The sequence below is a fragment of the Phalangium opilio genome, unplaced genomic scaffold (assembly GCF_054372755.1).
Source record: "Phalangium opilio isolate 3A_F unplaced genomic scaffold, DU_Popi_V2 ptg000062l_1, whole genome shotgun sequence".
NCBI lineage: Eukaryota > Metazoa > Arthropoda > Arachnida > Opiliones > Phalangiidae > Phalangium > Phalangium opilio.
In genome coordinates, this window is record NW_028324179.1 from 1,662,338 (window position 1) to 1,680,694 (window position 18,357).

Here is an 18,357-nt window from a genome sequence, read left to right on the forward strand (position 1 = left end):
GTCATAAACCACTCCATAATTTCAGCCGTGAGACCTAGGTCATTTCTGTCGCCTATTCATACAAGTCCAACAATATATTTAATCCGTCGCTATGGTTCGAAACACCTCGTAGAAATATTAAATTCACTGGGTATGGGCGCTTCTTATAGTGAAGGAGAAATTTATCAGCAGTCGTTGATTAATTCTGGAATACCAAACGAAAGCGATGATGCATTTGTCCAATATGTTTTTGATAACGCTGACGTTAACATAATCACTCTTGATGGAACCAATACGTTCCACGCCATGGGTGGAATTAAATGGGTCACTCCCTGTAGATCAGTGGAAGCCACGATTGCGGTACCTCGACAGAAAAGTGCATTCTCAACCGGCCAATCCACTCGGATTCCTTTGTTAACCTACAGGAAACCAGGTAATTTTGGGCTTAAAAAATGTTTTTCTGAAAGGCATTGGCTCCTTTGCTTTGGACGCATTTGCTCCTTTAAACGTTTTGTGGCTGAGTGGATTTGCATGCGACCAAAGTAGTTTACCAGCTTGGATGGGATTTCTGCACACAGTTGTAGCACAAGAAACAAGTTTTGAGACAACCAACGTAATCGCTTTACCATTTATCAATGTTGATCCCTGAAATCAGTCGAGTATTTACTCAGCCCTGAGCTTTGCCTCCCAACAATGCAAATATAGAAACAAAGCGTGTATAGTCACTTTTGACCCACCTTTGTTCCTAAAAGCGACAGAGATGGTAGCTGCTGAAGAAAAAAACAACGATATTAAAAAAATAGTGGTACGGAATGGGGGCTTTCATCTTTTGATGTCGTTCATGGGTTCAAATGGACGGAAGAGAATAGTAAGCCTCGATACCCGCGGGCAGCGCAGGGGGGGATGAATTTTTTTCCCCCATGGTTTATACCCGCGAAGGGGGGGGACGAATTTTTGCCCCCATGCCTCCATCCCCGGAGGGGGGTTGGTGTGTCTCCCCCTCACCTCCTCCACCTGAAGGGTGGAGGTTGTTCTTGAGTGTATGCTCTCTCTTTGCGCTAAGTCCCCTTTTTTTTTATTCTGACTTTCACTTTCTCTTTACCCAGCCCGATACCCGCAAGAGCGCTGTGAAGGCTGGAGAGTTTTTTTTTCTCTCTCTCTCTTGGTTCCCTGACTTTCACCGTCTCTTTCCCTTTGACCGTCTCTTTATTTTTACGCTTGCGAATGTACTAGCCTAGCGGCGCGAGAGCGCTGTGAAGGAGAGTTTTTTTTCCTCTCTCTTTTTTTCCTCTTCTCCGTTACGCGTGCAAAGCGGGGGAATGCGTGTACAACCATAGCGGCTCGCGTTTTCTCTCCGAATAGCACTGAAATGTTATAGGAATATATCTCTCGTCGTTTCCTCTTCTCCTTTACATGTGCAAAGCGGGGGAATGCGTGTACAACCATAGCGGCTCGCGTTTTCTCTCCGAATAGCACTGAAATGTTATAGGAATATATCTCTCGGGTTCCTCTTCTCCGTTACGCGTGCAAAGCGGGGGAATGCCTGTACAAGCCTAGGAATTTCTATCCCAACGTTTTTTTAATTTTACACGGAATTTTAATTCCGGTAATATTTTTTTTTAAAGCGGGGCATTTTTTTTTTTACTTTTGCAATATGTATAAATCAAGAGGCGTTAAATATTTTATCCATGTTTTATTTGTCTATATATAATTTTAAATATTTTATCCATGTTTTATTTGTATATATATATAATTTTAAATATTTTATCCATGTTTTATTTGTATATATATATATAATTATAAATAGAAAAAAATTGAAAGATTAAAGGCCTGTTTGTAAATGAACTTCATTTGCTACAGCTCTGAGGAAACGCTTTTGCCTAAACCGGTCTAGGACTCCCTCATTGGGGGTACCCGCTCTCCCCTTGAAATAGTCGGTGATAGCGGCATTGAGACTAAAAATAGAAAGAAAAGATATTAGGGATCCATCTTTAAAAAAATAATGCTAATTAACTTACGAGCCCGAGAGAGACGTGTTAACGTAAACCGGCATAGGGTTTCCGGGAGTGGGTGTTATGTCAACGAATGGTATGAGTCGAGAACTCAACTCCCGGAAGACAACGTCGTCCTCGCGGAGATCAAAACCATGTCCGAGATTGTCCGCGCGAATCCTCACTAAGTCCTTATGGACATCAGCAAGGATCCTATAAAAAATGTTTGAATATAGCCATTAAAGTTTTAAAAAATATAGAGACTTTACCTGAAGAGGCTGCAATCATTTGGCAGATGTTCATTTACTCTCGGCGGGTTTTCCTGGGGTTGATGTGGGGGTGGCTGACGTTGTTGCCACTCGTAAAAATTTTGTCTCGGGTCCTCCTCGTCGTCCGTGTATAAAAGAACATCGTCAATATGACTGTACGCCCTATTAAGTTCAAAAGTTAGTCTTTCCACGATTTCAGAAAAAAACAGTATGCTCACATGATAATGGTGGATGATGTTCTGGCCGAAGCTAAAGCGAGAATGATTTTAGTATTGGGAAAATCTCCGTATATATAGTATGGAGGGGGACCGTTGAAACCCAGACACTCTTTACCCCCCCCCCTATAATATACAAAAACGGTTTCTTACCTTTGGGGGCTAGGGGCGGGAAATTGAATAGCCCCCCGAGACGCGGATGTTATCGAAAAAGCCCTAGATCTACCATCTGTTGGGCGAGCACCCCGTAGGCGACTTTGTCGAGGAACAGTTTCGCCCGACGTATGTCGTGCTCGGTTGCTCTCCGAACGGACGCGGCGTCAATCACGCCGTCAGCATCAACCTCCCCTTCGGATTCCCTGTATATTCGGGCTCTCCTTTTAAAAAACTTTAAGATGGCCGTATTGAGACTGTAAAGAAAAAAGAAATTAGAAATGGTCTTAAAAAAGAAAAAAACTATATAACTTACAAGCCGGAATAACAGTTAGCTATGTTTAAGGGCTGTTCCTCGACTAGGGGTGCCCCCTCTAGGGGCTCTACAGGGAATACCATGAAACCCAACAGGGTTTGACCCAGGGCTTCGATAACATAATTTGTCTCGACCGAGTACACTTGTTCGATGGCCGGGCGTACTTCGTTGTTGGCAAGCCATTCTTCTTCCTCGGCCTCCTGACGGATCTGGGCTAAGATCCTGATCAAATTTTATGGAGGAAATATAGCTACTAAAAAATAGGAGAAAACATGGAATGTTTACCGTTGGATGTTGCAATCCAATGGCGTAGGATCTTCATCATCCTCATCCAATTCCTCATCCAATTCCTCATTCTCCCATTCCTCCTCCCCTCCCTCCTCCCCTCCTTCCACCACCACTTCCTCTAGTTCCGCTAGAGGAAAAGGTTCTTCTTCCAAAGGTTCATCTTGGACAGGTGGGTTTAGGAATTCAAATACCTCATTCCCAAACGGTAAAGGGTTGGGTGCCCTAAATAACAAAAAAAACTTATTCTATGGTTTCAGGAGAAAAAACATTATACTCACATGTTGAAAGTTTGGTGCAGGATTTAGTCTTAGTAGTAGTGGTTCGTCAGTGTTTAGGCTGAGAGTGATTTTTGTATTGGGTAAACTGCCGTATTTATAGAAACCATGGAGAAACCGGGGGGTTCTTTTAGTCTCCGACGCTCTTTCTATATACCCCAATACAAAAACCTTATGATCTTTCCATAATACAAAAGTTGTTATTGAAGCAAACGAGACCCCAAAATAATAAAAGTCTAGACCCTCTCACAATCCTAAAAAAAACAAGAATTTGACCCAGACTTCAAATGATTTCTAACGATAATAACACATTCCTAGCCGATTTCCATGTACCCTAGCTTTCAATACATTAATAAAAACAAGTCTAGACGCGGTCACATTCCTAAAAAACAGAATTTGACCCCGAGTTCAAATGATTTCTAACGATAATAATAACACCGATTTCCATGTACCCTTGCCGCATGTCTTTCAATACATTAATAATAAAAGTCTAGACCCTCTCACTATCCTAAAAAAAAACAAGAATTTGACCCAGACTTCAAATGATTTCTACCGATAATAACAACACATTCCTAGCCGATTTCCATGTACCCTAGCTTTCAATACATTAATAAAAACAAGTCTAGACCAACTCACATATCTAAAAAAACAGAATTTTGACCCCGAGTTCAAATGATTTCTAACGATAATAATAACACCGATTTCCATGTACCCTAGCCGCATGTCTTTCAATACATTAATAAAAACAAGTCTAGACCCTCTCACAATCCTAAAAAAAAACAAGAATTTGACCCCGAGTTCAAATGATTTCTAACGATAATAACACAATCCTAGCCGATTTCTTTGTAGACTAGTTAATGTTGTCCACAATGCTTTAGAAACGTCTTGTTATGGTCCTATAAATATATATGCCTATCCAGATCAAATGACAAAAATTACGTTTTAAAAAATTTATTTCAATACAAATTTACACCAGGCCAAAAAGATTGACAACGCTTATACGTTTCTTTAAATAAGAAGTTTGAGACATTAATATATTAAATATATTATACGATTGAAAATCAAAACTTATTCCGCGTTCCTTTAATCTACTTTCAAAAGCCATTAATATTTTATACGGTGAAACGTACGAGCCAAAATATGATAGTACACGATCAAAATTAATATGATCTTCAATTTCTTCGAAAGAAACGAATTCACCGTAATCTATGTGTAATATTTTATATATGGTAATAAGTTCAGCGCAGATCAAATCACCAAGTAATAAATACACCTGTTCGTTCGATACAAGCTTTTTCACATGTTCATTAATATATGGCATTAATCGATTTAACTCGCTTGCTTCTGAAGCGTTCAATGTGAAGTCGATACTGTCTCCACCCCTGATATTCGTTTCCAGCTTTAGATTGTTAAAGGTTGCGTGTGCTGATGTCGAAGATAATGGAGTATCGGCTAAAATAGCGTCGTATGATGTGGGTTCTTGGCAACTTGTCCATCCGCTAAGCGGACCAATTTTGGATGCAAAAGCTTGCCAGGTGTCAACATCAAAGCGAAACGTGGACAAATCTGGTTCTTTCTGGCATATTCTAATCTCTATATTGAGATCAGACGTGAATCCGAAAGATAGAAATACTTCTCCCAAATGAAATCTCGAATTGATTTTACGAGGTTTGGACGGGAGTTTTCGTTTACGAAAATTATCAACTTCCATTCTTATCTTAAAAAAGCAACCGTTGCTATTATACCAAGCGAGCGCCCAAAACTGTTACGCAAAAATTCTACTTACAATTCAAGCGACCTTCTTATTCGACTGTCAAAATCAAAGTGAGCCCTAACATGGCTTATGTCTTCATTCTTTAGAGGGGGGAGAAAGGGGGTTAGTTCTAGTTAAAGGTTGGCTTCTTTCATATAGGGTAAACATGTCTGGGCAAAGATTTGTTCTAGTTAGAGTTTAGCTTGGGGGTAGAGAGAGAGGGGGAGTTCTAGTTAGAGTTTAGTTTTGGGGAGAGAGGGGGAGTTCTAGTTAGAGTTTAGTTTTGGGGAGAGAGGGGGGGGTGGCAGTTCTAGTTAGAGTTTGGTTTTGGGGAGAGAGGGTGGGTGGCAGTTCTAGTTTAAGGTTGGCCTCTTTCATATAGGGTAAACAGGCCTGGACGAAACTGCGTTGGTCGGTTCTTGTTATAGCACGGGCTCTTTAGAGGGAGAGAGGGGGGATGTATCTAAAAAAGATTACATTTTTGCTTCGTAAAAAGCCGTTACGTACAACATGTGGGGGGAGGAGGGGGGTAAGCTGAGTGTTATGACCTATATAAGGCGATATGTTGAGTATGCAAAACTCATTCTCTACTTCAGAGTTATAAAGTAAAGACGAATAGCATAGTCTCGCTTTTAGAAAAGTTTTACAAAATCTGCCCGGACACGTCTTGATTTGAAAGGTAACGTATTTTTATATTCTTTTTTGTTTTCCATGGGGATAGCATTTAACGTAAGTTTTTTTTTTTACTATAAAAACGCGTAAAGATGGATCAAGAATCTATTTTATTCGAGATCGAGGAATTGGCCGCGTTACGACCATGGCCAATTAAGAAAATTTACGCTTTTTTCTTTAATTTATGTACATTACTCAAACTTAACCCAGCTACAGTCGGGGAAATTTTACCGCCTTGTTTGTCTAATAGAGGATACGCTATTCTTGAAACATTTACAGACATATTTAAATATATGTTAAGCGTACCGCGTGAACCCGAACAATGCCGCAACGCGGAAGAGTTGGACACACTCTATAATAATGTGCCTTTAGCGTATCGTGATCTATATAGGGCCCGTTTCGAACAAAGAGCGTTAGAAATAAATCAACGCGATATAGACGCTCAAGAATCTATTTTATTAGAGATCGAGTCGTTGGTTGTTTCACGACCTTGGCCCATTGAGAAAATCTACGCTTTGTTCTTTAATTTATGTACAGTACTCAAACTTAACCCCGCTACAGTCGGGGAAATATTACCGATTTTTTTATCTAATAGAGGATACGCTATTCTTGAAACATTTACAGACATATTTAAATATATGTTAAGCGTACCGCGTGAGCCTGAACAATGCCGCGACATTAAAGAGTTGGAAACATTCTTTAATAATCTACCTTTAACGTGTAGTGAGCAATATATGGCTCGTTTCGAAAAAAGGGCGTTTGACATAGGTCAACGCGATATAGACGAAATGCAAGCTGAAAATCTACTAGTGGATGAGCAAGATGAAAACATGATTAAAGCTTTTAACATTTTCGAAAAGGAAGAATCAATTGTGCGGGAATTTGAATCTTCCCAGAATGATCGTATAGCTCGCGACTTTTTAAACAATAATCCAGAGCTGGGTTTCGCCTCTCAAAACGATTTCGCCTCTATAGATTTTTCGGGTCTTAGTAATTTCCCTGACCAATCTGGAGGCGGAGCGAGGGGGGCAGTTATGACGCCAATAGATTCTCTACCTCACTGTGAAATTACGGATCAAAGAGTGCAAATGTACCCTAGATTTAACCTAACGGGTCTAGAAATCACCGTAAGAATAACTAATAATTTGGTTGAAGGCTTAGCCAATATTGTCCAGGCCGTTCTTAATAGGTTAGCTCCATCTGATATGATTCAGATAACGGCCGAAAGTTTAAGCTTGCCAAACAGGGGCGAGATATCACTCTCATTTCGTAGAGCTGACCAATTGGACTCTAAATCTGTTTTAGATGAGATAGAGTCAGTTTTATACGATGATGAGTTTGAAAGATTCTTTTTGGGACCCATCGTCTTAAAATTTCACGTGGTGAGAATCCCGGTAGAAGGGTTTGGCCGTGCTGCTCCCAAAGGAGTGCGGTCCTTTGATATCTTTTCTCGTGACTCTCGAGGAATTATCAGGATAGTGAACAATGATAATCTGTGTCTAGCGAGAGCGATTTCCGTGGCAATTGCGCATTCGGAACATAAGAAAAACCCGACTAATATCGCGCTTAAAAACAAATTTAAGTCGATTTCGTACACACGAGCGGATAGAGGCGATACGGCCTCTCAACGAGATGCCGCTATAGAGCTTTGCCGCAAAGCTAAAGTTAACCCGAAAGACTGCGGTAAAGTAGAATCTATACAAAAATTTAAAGCCGAATTAGCGCAATATAATATATTAATATATATTTTTAAAAATAATTTGCCCGAGTTGATTTTGGGGGAAATCGACAATGACGACAATAGACCTCGTTTGATATTAATTAATCAAAATAGACATTACAACGTCGTCACGTCTTTAAGACCTTTGTTCGGGATGGACCATTACTGTGAAAATTGTCTGGTAGGATTTAGAAACCAGAGAGAGATCATAGTTGCAATCTTTATTGTTACAATTGTTTACGAGATCAAACTTGTACGGGTGCTGACCGAGCGTGTGACAAATGTCTCAAGGTTTTCAAAGGAGATGAATGTTTTAATTATCATAAACAAGATGGTGTAGACGGGAAGAGTATTTGCGCGCAACTATTTCATTGCAAACAATGTTTCACGCAAATAAATTTATTTAAGCGTAAAAATCAGCCCCATACGTGCTGTGAGACCTATTGTTCTGTGTGCAGTAGATACACTCCCAGTCCACACTATTGTTACGTTCAGGTAATTAAAGAAGAACCTCCTAAAGTTCGCCAAGCTAAGAAACAGAAAGTTGTCCCTGATTTGCTTTATTTTTTTTATGATTTTGAAGCGATTCAGATATTAGAATCTGAGGAAAAAAAAGGGGCGTTAGTCCACCAGCCTCTCCTTTGCGTATCAGAGATGGTATGCGAAAGTTGTATCGATGTGCCCGAGGCTGGTTTCGTCTGCGGGAAATGTGGGTCACTAGGTCCGAGACAGAGAGTTTTTGAAGGAGCAAACCCTGTTTCAAATTTTTTAGCTTTTCTAAGAACATTAGCCTCTGTCAAGAAGGTAACTTTATTGGCTCATAATGCTAGCGGATACGATAATCAGTTTCTATTGCGAGAGATTATGGCTCTAGGCGAAGAATTTAAACCTAACGGCACTAAAATTATAAATTTAACTGTCTTTAATTTAAATTTCCTTGACTCTTTCAATTTTATCTCCGTACCACTCTCTAAATTCGCCGCCACTTTCGGCTTAGAAGATGCGGCAAAGGGTTATTTCCCTCATTTTTTATTTAACGTGGTTAAAGATCACGTCTTCGACCTTAATAATCAATTAGCAACAAATTATGTCTTAGAAAACCAAATGCCTCCTCCAGAAGCTTACGGGTCGGAAAATTTAACCTCCAAAAATCTCAAAGAGTTTATGGAGTGGTACGATAAACAAATTGAGGAGAAAAAAGGCTTTAATTTTCTGGAGGAATTAAAGTTTTATTGCATCAAGGATGTTGTGATATTAAAGTTAGGTTGTCTAGCTTTTAGAAAAATTTTCTTGGACATTGCCCAGGTGGAACCTTTCCAGGTCGCGTGTACTATAGCCGGTTTGTGTAGCTGGGTATACAGGAGACACTTTATGGATAAAGATTCTATAGGCATTATTCCTCATAACCTCTATAGAATGATTGATAATCAGTCACTTGTGGCTATAGAATGGTTATCCTGGTATGCTCACGAAAACGGCGTAAATATACAGTCTGCGTTTAACGGCTCTGAAGCCAAAGTTTTGAAAATGAAAGTGGACGGCCTTTGTGATAAAGATGTTCTAGAGTTTAACGGGTGTTATTTCCATGGTTGCCCCAAATGCTACAAAGTCAACCGTAACCAATCTTTGCAAGGTGATCCTGGTCAAACCTTGAACACCTTGTACGTCAGAACTTTAAAAAAGAAGGAACGAATCGAGAAAGCGGGTTTTAAAGTAATAACGAAGTGGGAATGTGATTGGACTAAAGATAAAACCGATAATCCGGCTATTGGTGTTTTTCTGGAAGCAGAAAACATTAAAGAAAAAGTACGCGAACCTTTAAATCCTCGCGATGCCTTTTTTGGTGGAAGAACGTCGGTACTTAAACTATACCATAAAGTATCCGGCAGCGAGAAAATGCATTACGTTGACGTAACTAGTCTCTATCCTTTCGTCAACAAGAGAAAGAAGCTGCCAGTCGGGCACCCAGAAATTTTACTGGATAATATTCCCGACATTTTCACATTCGATGGATTTCTGAAATGCGAAGTTTTGCCGCCAATTGGCCTCTTTCACCCTGTTTTGCCCACAAGGTTAAACAATAAATTAGTTTTCACTCTTTGCCGGGAGTGTGCCTTGAAACGTTTCCAAGGAGACTGTCGCCATTCCGACGAAGAGCGAAAACTAATCGGCACTTGGGTGATTGATGAACTTCGTGCCGCTGTAAATCGGGGTTATGTTATCCTAAAAAAGATAGAGGCCTGGAAATACAAGGTGCGACAATATAACCCTGAAACTGGCGAGGCCGGCTTGTTTCAAAAATACGTTGATTCGTTCCTTCTTCATAAGCAGACGGCTAGTGGTTACCCCTCGAATTGCGTTACCCCCGAGGAACGTGACAATTATATTAAAAATTTTAAAATTAGAGAGGGGGTACTTTTAGACCCAGTCAAGATTAAAAGAAACGAAGGGTTGCGTAGCGTAGCAAAACTTGCCTTGAATAGTCTTTGGGGTAAATTCGGGGAAAGAGTGAAACCAACCAAAACGGAAATTATCAAAGAACCCCGCAGACTTTACGAACTCTTAAGTAACCCGGATGTTGAAGTAAAAAGCGTTTTAACCATAAATGAAGAAACGCTGCTAGTCAAATGGGTTCCTACGACTGAGGCCGACGTTGTTTTGAAGCATACCAACGTCTCTATAGCCTGCTATACAACGGCCATGGCCCGTCTTTGTTTATTAGAATATCTGGAAATTGTCGGGGATAAATGCTTTTACTACGATACAGATTCTCTTGTGTACATGTCCCCCCTGGGAATACCGCTAATAGAAACTGGTAACTTTCTGGGTGAAATGACCAACGAATTGGAAGGTTATGGTAAAAACGCCTACATTGATACCTTTGTCAGTGGAGGATGCAAAAACTATAGTTATTGGGTAACAGATCCAGACTCTGGCAAAAGGTTCAATACAACCAAAGTCAAAGGGTTTCGTCTTAATGTCTCTAACGAGAAACTAGTCAATCACGAAACTTTAAAAGGATTACTAGGCGTTGATTTAGACAAACCCCTTTTGTCCATAACTGTTCCAATTCCGAGACACATTTCGAGGCTTCCCAATCACACGCTTGTCTCTATAGACACTCACAAAGTTTATAGAGCCACGGTCGATAAAATCCGTATACTAGACAATTTCAAAACAGTCCCCTATGGCTACCAGAACCCAACTTAATTTATTAACTAATTTATTGATTTATTTATTTATTAATTTAAAACTAATTTATTAATTTAAAACTAATTTAAAACTAATTTATTAATTTAAAACTAATTTAAAACTAATTTATTAATTTAAAACTAATTTAAAACTAATTTATTAATTTATTGACTAATTTATTAATTTATTTTTTTAAAAGTGTATATTGTATATTTAAAATAAAAAAAAATTTAAACTGATTTTGTTCCTTTTTTTCCCGCGCTTCCTGTCATACGCGCTTCCCTGTCATACGCGACAGGCGGCGCGTTTCCTTGCTATGCACGACGCGATCATTTCCGCGACACGAAGAAGAAGAAGAAGAAGAAGAAGAAGAAGAAGAAGAAGAAGAAGAAGACGCGCGCGACCCCTATATTAACGTTTGGCCACTTAAAGTTTAATTTATTTAAGCTCGAGAGCTCGGAGAACAATGATTCCCTTTTATCATCCGTGTACCATAACGGTAAATGGACCGAGTGGGGCTGGAAAGACGTTTCTTTGCGAAAGAATCATTAAAAATCATCGGGAAATGTTTGAACCCAATATCGCTGAAATTATTTTCTATTATTCAGAATATCAACCATTTTACGACAGGTTGAAAGGTTTGGTTGTCTTTAAGGAAGGTTTGCCGGATATGAACGAGTACGACGGCTCTCAAAATTGTCTTCTAGTAATAGACGATTTAATGGATCAGAACAAATCAGGTTTGATTGGTTCAATTTTTACCAAGTTTAGTCATCATCGTAATTTAAGCGTGCTATATTTAACTCAAAATCTTTATCATAAATCCAGCGATGCTAGGGACATAAGTTTAAACACAAATTATTTGATACTGTTCAAGCAGGTTAGAGATAAATTGCAAATAAATTATCTAGCTAGACAAATGTACCCGCGTAACCCGAAATTTTTAATGGAGAGTTACATGGACGCTACTGAACAACCTCATTCGTATTTGCTATTAGATTTTAAGCAAAACTGTCCCGAAGATTATAGGGTTAGAACAAACATATTTCCCGATGAGATCATGGTAGTGTACGTGCCCAAAAAGAGATAAATAAGACTCGTATCATACACGAGCATTCATTTGAATTATGAAACGCCGTGCGATTACATCACAGCGAGACGTTCTCGCCCTCTTGAGTAAACTTAAAAAAGGACCTAGACACGCCTTTATAAGATCCGCGGATAAAGGTTTAATAGACGCTATATCAGAATAAGTTTTAAATACGCTACACGGAAACGTGAAATTGAATTTGGCTCAAAGAAGTAGGCTATACAGGTATAAGAATAACCTACGCAAAATAGCTAGTAAAAGAATAGCTTGGAAAAAGAAAAGGGCTATTTTATCGAACCAAAAGGGAGAAGGTCTTTTTTCTTTACTCGTACCGCTTCTTTCCTCGGTTATCGGAGCTTTTAGTTCGTAATGTACCATAAAATGACCTTGGTACCCTTGAATGAACGGCAAATACCGTCTCAACCCACTATTCAACCCGCTGATACTCTAAAGACAGATGTTATGCAAGAATTGAATAGGGAGATGCAAACGGTTTTAAACAACAAATCGTTAGACGATCGCTCCAAATGGATTATGTACCAACAGCTAGTCCAAAGGTACAATAACGTTTCTCGAGAAATCGTGCCGGATCCGACCGAAAAATGGATTGACATGTTCCCCCTCAAATATAAGGGGAGAGCAAAGAAGGTTTTTACTCAGTTGCAATCGCTTGGCGAGACCTTAAGGTGGTCGAAAGAAGGAAGAGTCTTTGTAAACGGACGAGAGATCAAAAATTCTGATATAGCGCAGTTAGTATACCATTACATTACCCCCCTTAAAGAAATACCCGAAGGCTGGAGCGATTTTCATAGCATTGTAAAAGAAATTGAAGGACCAAAAAACGCCGTCTCTCCCGAACCAGTCCCCATCCTTCCCCCTCCTCCTCTCCTTCATCTCACTTCCCCGCCAAAAAGAACGCCCTTAAAGAGACGGCTAAGAAATTACAATAAAGAAAATTCAAGTGGGGCTCGTTACGTTACGAAAAGGAAATCTTCTTCTTCTATAATACCAAAATGGCTGAGCTTCAACCCAACAACACCGAAAATTAAAAACCATATACTATGATCCTTCTAACCCCGCTTCGTTTTCAGGAATAGACGCTTTACATCGAGCTGTTAAAGATGATGGTATATCGAAAGCGGAAGTAATTTCGTTTTTGGAAAGTTCCACCCCGTATACTTTGCATAAAACGGCTCGTAAAAAGTTTAAGAGACGACAAATTATAGTTCACAATATCGGTGATTTGTACCAAATAGACTTGGTTGACATGCGATCCTTGGCCAAAGATAATGATAACTACACGTTTCTATTGACGTGTATAGATTGTTTTAGTAGAAAACTATGGGTCGTGCCTTTACTACGTAAGACGGGAAAAGAAGTTGTTAGAGCCTTAGCTCTTATATTCAAAGACCAAATACCGATTAGAATAGAAACGGATAAAGGGAAGGAATTTTTGAATTCCTCGGTCAGAAAATTTCTCAAAGAAAAGGGGGTTAAATTCTTTACAACCGAGAATGACGTCCACCACGCCCCCATTGTAGAAAGAGTGAATAGAACGCTAAAGTCTCGTATGTTTAAACTGTTTACCCATCTCCATACTAGAAGGTATATCGACCACCTACGAGATATAGTGTCGGCGTATAACGGCGCTTGGCATAGTACTATTAAGATGACGCCGAATAACGTTAAGCCAACCAATATATTAGAAGTGTATAGAAATATTTACGGGACTGAAAACAAAGGACAGAAAAAACGCCCTCCTCCCCGAATAAAAGTGGGTGATTACGTTAGGGTTAGCAAAGTAAAAATGGTTTTTGAAAAGGGTTACGAAGCCAATTACTCCACCGAAGTTTTTCCAAGTTGATTTTATCGGAACTGCCCGTGATCCAGTGATTTACAAGTTAAAGGATCTGGAAGGAAACCCTATAAGTGGCGTGTTCTATCGCGAAGAGGTTCAGAAAACGGTTAAACCTGAAAGGTTCAACATTGAAAAAATTATAAAGCGGCGAAAAAGGCGCGGAAAATTGGAGTTCTTAGTATCTTGGGAAGGTTACCCGAAAACCCAAACCTCTTGGGTTCGTGGAGAAGATGTCGAATCAATCGTTTTACCTAACCCTACCAAGTAACGTCAACGGCTCGTTATTTCCCGATAATACCAGGGCGCATTACTGTACCAAGCTACCTAACCCTATTCATTTAAATGGAAAATGGGAAGTGTCTCTAGTAGATATAATGTATACGTCTACTTTTTACAACGTGCCAAGGCCTAAGGAAGAACGTGATGTTAGTTTTCATAACGTTTCCAGATACGGGAGCAAATATACAGTAGGGGAGGTAGTCGATGGAAAGAAAAGAGAGAGAAAAAGTAAAGACGCTAGGCGGGAGACCATAGTTGCGCCCGACGTTCCCCCGGGGTTTTACAAGTCTATAGAACATTTAATAAACGTCATAAATAATTCGTTTGACAAAAATGGCCCATCACCGCGGCTGATTTACGATAACGTAACCGGGCACATTACTATAAACCAACCTGAAAGATTATTGAAACCTTATTTAAAATTCGAAAAACCCATTGCCGAAATTCTCGGATACGATGAAGCTAGCGAATGTATCGGTCGTAGCGAAAGACCCTCTAATTTGAATTACCACGTTCCGGACCAGTTATTTATCTATTTAAATATCGCTAGCGATCAGATTGTAGGCGACCACTCGGTTCCTTTACTACGGATCGTTTCGGTTGATGCCAAGAAACCATACGGGTCTCAAATATTTCAAACCTTTACCAATCCTCATTACGTACCCGTTGGTAAAAATTACTTTGATATCATCGAAGTTAATATAAGGAATAGTTTAGGGGAACCGGCGCCATTTGAATACGGGAGCTTAACGGTTAAACTACACTTGCGATGCCTAAGCCAGACGTCTTAGAACGGAGACAATGTTGCTACAAGCAATATTACAATAATCAAGCGGGAACCGGAACCGGAACCGGAAGTTATTATATAGGGACTAACCCTAATTTGAAAGGACATGGGATAGGATCGTTCTTCCAAGGCTTAGCAAGGTTTGTTAGGCCTTTGCTTACAAGCGGTGCCAAATTCCTTGGCAGAAAAGCCGTTAGTACAGGGACCAAAATTTTCAGTGACGTAGTATCGGGCAAGGATATTAAAGAGGCTGCTAAGAAAAGAGTAACGGAAACTTTAGATGATATTAGAACACAGCATGGGGGAGGGGGGAAACGTCGCAGACGTAAAAAACCCTTGAAACGAAAACGGGCTCAAAGTAAAAAAGGTATAAAACGAGCGGCTACCAGGAAAATAAAGCCAGTTCGCCGTCGTATACCCTACAGGTCAAGACGACACGATATATTCTCCTAAACATGTTTCAAGCGACAATATCTGAGCTGGACTTTTTCGAATCTGTCCCGATTCAAACATCGGTAGAATCGGCCAAATATGTTTGCTATCGACCTATTTCGGTTTTGGATGGAGACTCTCAGATTGAATTTTACGTTCCTGGAAATGGTGAAGAATATATTGACGCCTCTCTAACTATGCTTTATGTTCGAGCTAAAATAGTACATACGGACGGTACCGATATCGATGACACAGATAACGTAGCGCCCGTCAACAATTTTTTACATTCGCTCTGGGATACGGTAGAAGTAACCGCCAATGATACGCCTATTTCATCTTCAACCGGAAACTACGCCTTCAAAGCCTATCTAGAAACATTGCTAAACTATGGAGGAGACGCGAAAAATCTCATTTAACTTCTTCTTTATGGCATAAAGACACGGCTGGGAAAATGGCTTCTGCAACTGAAAACCAGGGACATCTTGTTAGGAAAGAGCTAGCAAAGGGTTCGAAACAGATTGAAATGTACGGAGCCCTACACGCTGATATGTTTAACGTTTCAAAATTCATACCCAATGGCGTTAGTCTTAGAGTCAGGATGACCCGAAATAAACCAGGCTTTGTTTTGCTCGGAGCTCCTCCCCCCGGTGGCGTATGGTACAAACACGAAATACTCGAAGCAGGTTTATATATTCGTAAAGTGCGAGTAGCCCCTCGAGTAATGCTAGCTTTGGAATCGGCTTGGACTAAAGCCACGGCAAAATATCCATTCACTAGGACAGAAGTGAAAGTTTTTACCATTTCGGCAAATATTCAAAAAACTACTATAGATAACGTATATTTAGGGGTTTTACCAAACAGAGTAACAGCGGGTTTAGTAACTCATAACTCGTATAACGGCAAATTGAGTTGGAACCCTTTCGACTTCCAAAACTTTAACGTGAATTATATTAATCCGATTATCGGCTCGGAACAAGTACTAGCTAAGCCTTTGCGACCAAATTTCAAAAAGGGTCTTTACACTAGATCATATTATTCTCTGTTTACCGGATCTGGTACTCATTACAAAGACGATGGTAACGAAATATCTATGAAGGAGTATCCCAAAGGTTATACGCTTTACTGTTTTGATTTGACTCAAGATGGTACCGCGTCAGATATAAATCATTACAACCCTATACGACAAGGACAATTGCGACTTGAACTCGGGTTCGAAGAACCAGTACCCGAAACGCTGAGTTTGATCGTTTATTCAGAATTTCAAAGTTTAATGCACATAGATCATAATAGAACAGTCGTTGTAGATTCGCCATGAACGCTTCAACCATAAGAAGGGTTTTGAGATACACCCGCGGTTTCATGGGCGTATACCCGCGCGATGTTCTACCCAAATATATCCTTCGATACCCGGCTTCCATTGTTATAAATCTAGATAATCACAAAGGAAACGGTAGTCATTGGATTTGTCTCTATATCGATGGGAATAAACAATGTTATTATTTTGATTCTTTGGGTTTGGGTCCCTTGACAGAAGATATTAAAACATTTATGAGAGAAAATTCTACGAAAATAAACTATAATAGGAGGGCTTTGCAGCCCCCCGACAGTTCCGCTTGCGGTATATACTGCGTTGTATACATTATGCACAGAACGAGGAGAAGAAGCACAAACATGTTTTTCAAGAAATTTAAGAGGGATCCGTGGATGAATGACGTCATCATTTCCAACCTCTATAAGAGAACCACGCCCTCCCACTGAATTCTCTTACCCAATCCCGACTCGGTATTAGACCGTGTTATGACGTCAGCCGTTCCAGCCTCTATAAGAGAAACACACACCCCGTGAATTCTCGTATCCAATCCCGACTCGGTTGGTGTTATGACGTCAACCAATCTCTATAAAAGAAGCCCTACGGTCGTTAGAGGATTCATATCTACTCCCGGCTCGGTTTTAAACAGTCACCCACAGACTCGCTGCTAGTTATTATTATGAAGTCCGCCGTTATTGAATTAGAATACCTGAACGGACGCACTCGTAGTGATGGCAGCACGGACATTATCGTGAAAGAATTGGCCATAACAACCATCGAGGCCAAGCCGGCTACCGTTTCCTGGACATTCGCGCCGCCGTACAATAAATCACACGTCTCGATTTCAAAACAACGGCAAAACCAGTGGGTTTCGCGTAATCTGCACCGATTGGACTGGAATGCCGGTTTGACCTCATACGCCAAACTCGACGATTGCCTCGCCGCCGGTCTACAGGGGGTCGACCTAATCTTTTCAAAGGGTGACGAAAAAGTCACCTTTCTCTCTGACCGTCTCAACAGAACGGTTCACGACTTGAACGACTTCAAGTGTCCGAAAGCCACGACCGCGGACATCATTTCTCTTCCCGTACGGTGCTTGTACCCTCACCCCGTCGGTGAGCACCGAACGGCTTGCGCCTTTGACAAGGCTTTAATTTACGCCTTATGGGCGCACTCTAACAAGGCCGAAATTAATATTTCGTGCAATCTAGATATCCTTAATGATATTTACATGTAAAAAAATGAATAAATGTATTTTTTCCTTTGAAAATGATTTTATTTTTTCAACATACACATATTACAGCTTGAAAACAGATTCTCTGAAGGGGGGGGGAGAACATGTCTGGTCGTGTTATTTGCAGACGAGTGACGTAAACAACATTTGTAAAGGGGGGGAGGCTCATAGCAGGGATGGCGAACGGGTCTGGGCCCGAATTATCTTTAATCTTGGGGGGATCCATTTGGTTCGAATGTCGTAAACAACTTTGTATACAAAGAACGTCTGCGTGGCTGGCTGACAAGTCTGGGCATGATTGATAGGGGAGAGAGAGGGTGGGGGGCAGTTCTAGTTATAGGTTTAGTTTGGTGGTATGGGGGGTGGGATGGGGGTCGGCTCTTGATATAGTTTGAGTTTAGTTAAAGTTTAGTTTTTGGTGCGGGGGGAGGGCGAACGGGTCTGGGCATGAATTATTTTAGCCGCTAGGGGAGGGATCCATTTGGTTCGAATGTCGTAAACAACTATGTATACAAAGAACGTCTGAGGGGCTGGCTGGCTGACAA

The 18,357-nt window shown here is 40.4% G+C and overlaps 2 protein-coding genes and 1 long non-coding RNA gene across 3 annotated transcripts; all 3 read right to left on the reverse strand.

Annotated features, from left to right (window-relative positions):
* Nucleotides 1–1,801: 1,801 nt before the first annotated feature.
* On the reverse strand, nucleotides 1,802–2,562 carry LOC149663473 (uncharacterized). The gene is made up of 4 exons (XM_089842187.1): nucleotides 2,458–2,562; nucleotides 2,240–2,401; nucleotides 1,998–2,183; nucleotides 1,802–1,934 (listed from the first exon to the last, which is right to left on the reverse strand). Coding segments are annotated over exons 1-4 (483 nt in total). The 5' UTR covers nucleotides 2,460–2,562.
* Nucleotides 2,502–3,618, reverse strand: LOC149663474 (uncharacterized). The gene is made up of 4 exons (XM_089842220.1): nucleotides 3,490–3,618; nucleotides 3,209–3,433; nucleotides 2,924–3,145; nucleotides 2,502–2,864 (listed from the first exon to the last, which is right to left on the reverse strand). Coding segments are annotated over exons 1-4 (657 nt in total). The 5' UTR covers nucleotides 3,492–3,618; the 3' UTR covers nucleotides 2,502–2,656.
* Nucleotides 3,619–4,421: 803 nt separating this feature from the next.
* On the reverse strand, nucleotides 4,422–5,343 carry LOC149663475 (uncharacterized). Its single transcript, XR_016368563.1, has 2 exons — nucleotides 5,273–5,343; nucleotides 4,422–5,203 (listed from the first exon to the last, which is right to left on the reverse strand). It is a non-coding gene; the product is annotated as an uncharacterized LOC149663475 (long non-coding RNA).
* Between the last annotated feature and the right edge of the window lie 13,014 nt (nucleotides 5,344–18,357).

Bases quoted from the DNA above. Each gene is read 5' to 3' on its own strand.
- LOC149663473 (XM_089842187.1), bottom strand. The intron at 2,184-2,239 runs GTAAAGTCTCTA...CATTTTTTATAG, and splicing joins AATGATTGCAGCCTCTTCAG to GATCCTTGCTGATGTCCATA. The intron at 1,935-1,997 runs GTAAGTTAATTA...TTCTATTTTTAG, and splicing joins AACACGTCTCTCTCGGGCTC to TCTCAATGCCGCTATCACCG.
- LOC149663474 (XM_089842220.1), bottom strand. The intron at 3,146-3,208 runs GTAAACATTCCA...AAATTTGATCAG, and splicing joins TTGGATTGCAACATCCAACG to GATCTTAGCCCAGATCCGTC. The intron at 2,865-2,923 runs GTAAGTTATATA...TTTTCTTTACAG, and splicing joins GCTAACTGTTATTCCGGCTT to TCTCAATACGGCCATCTTAA.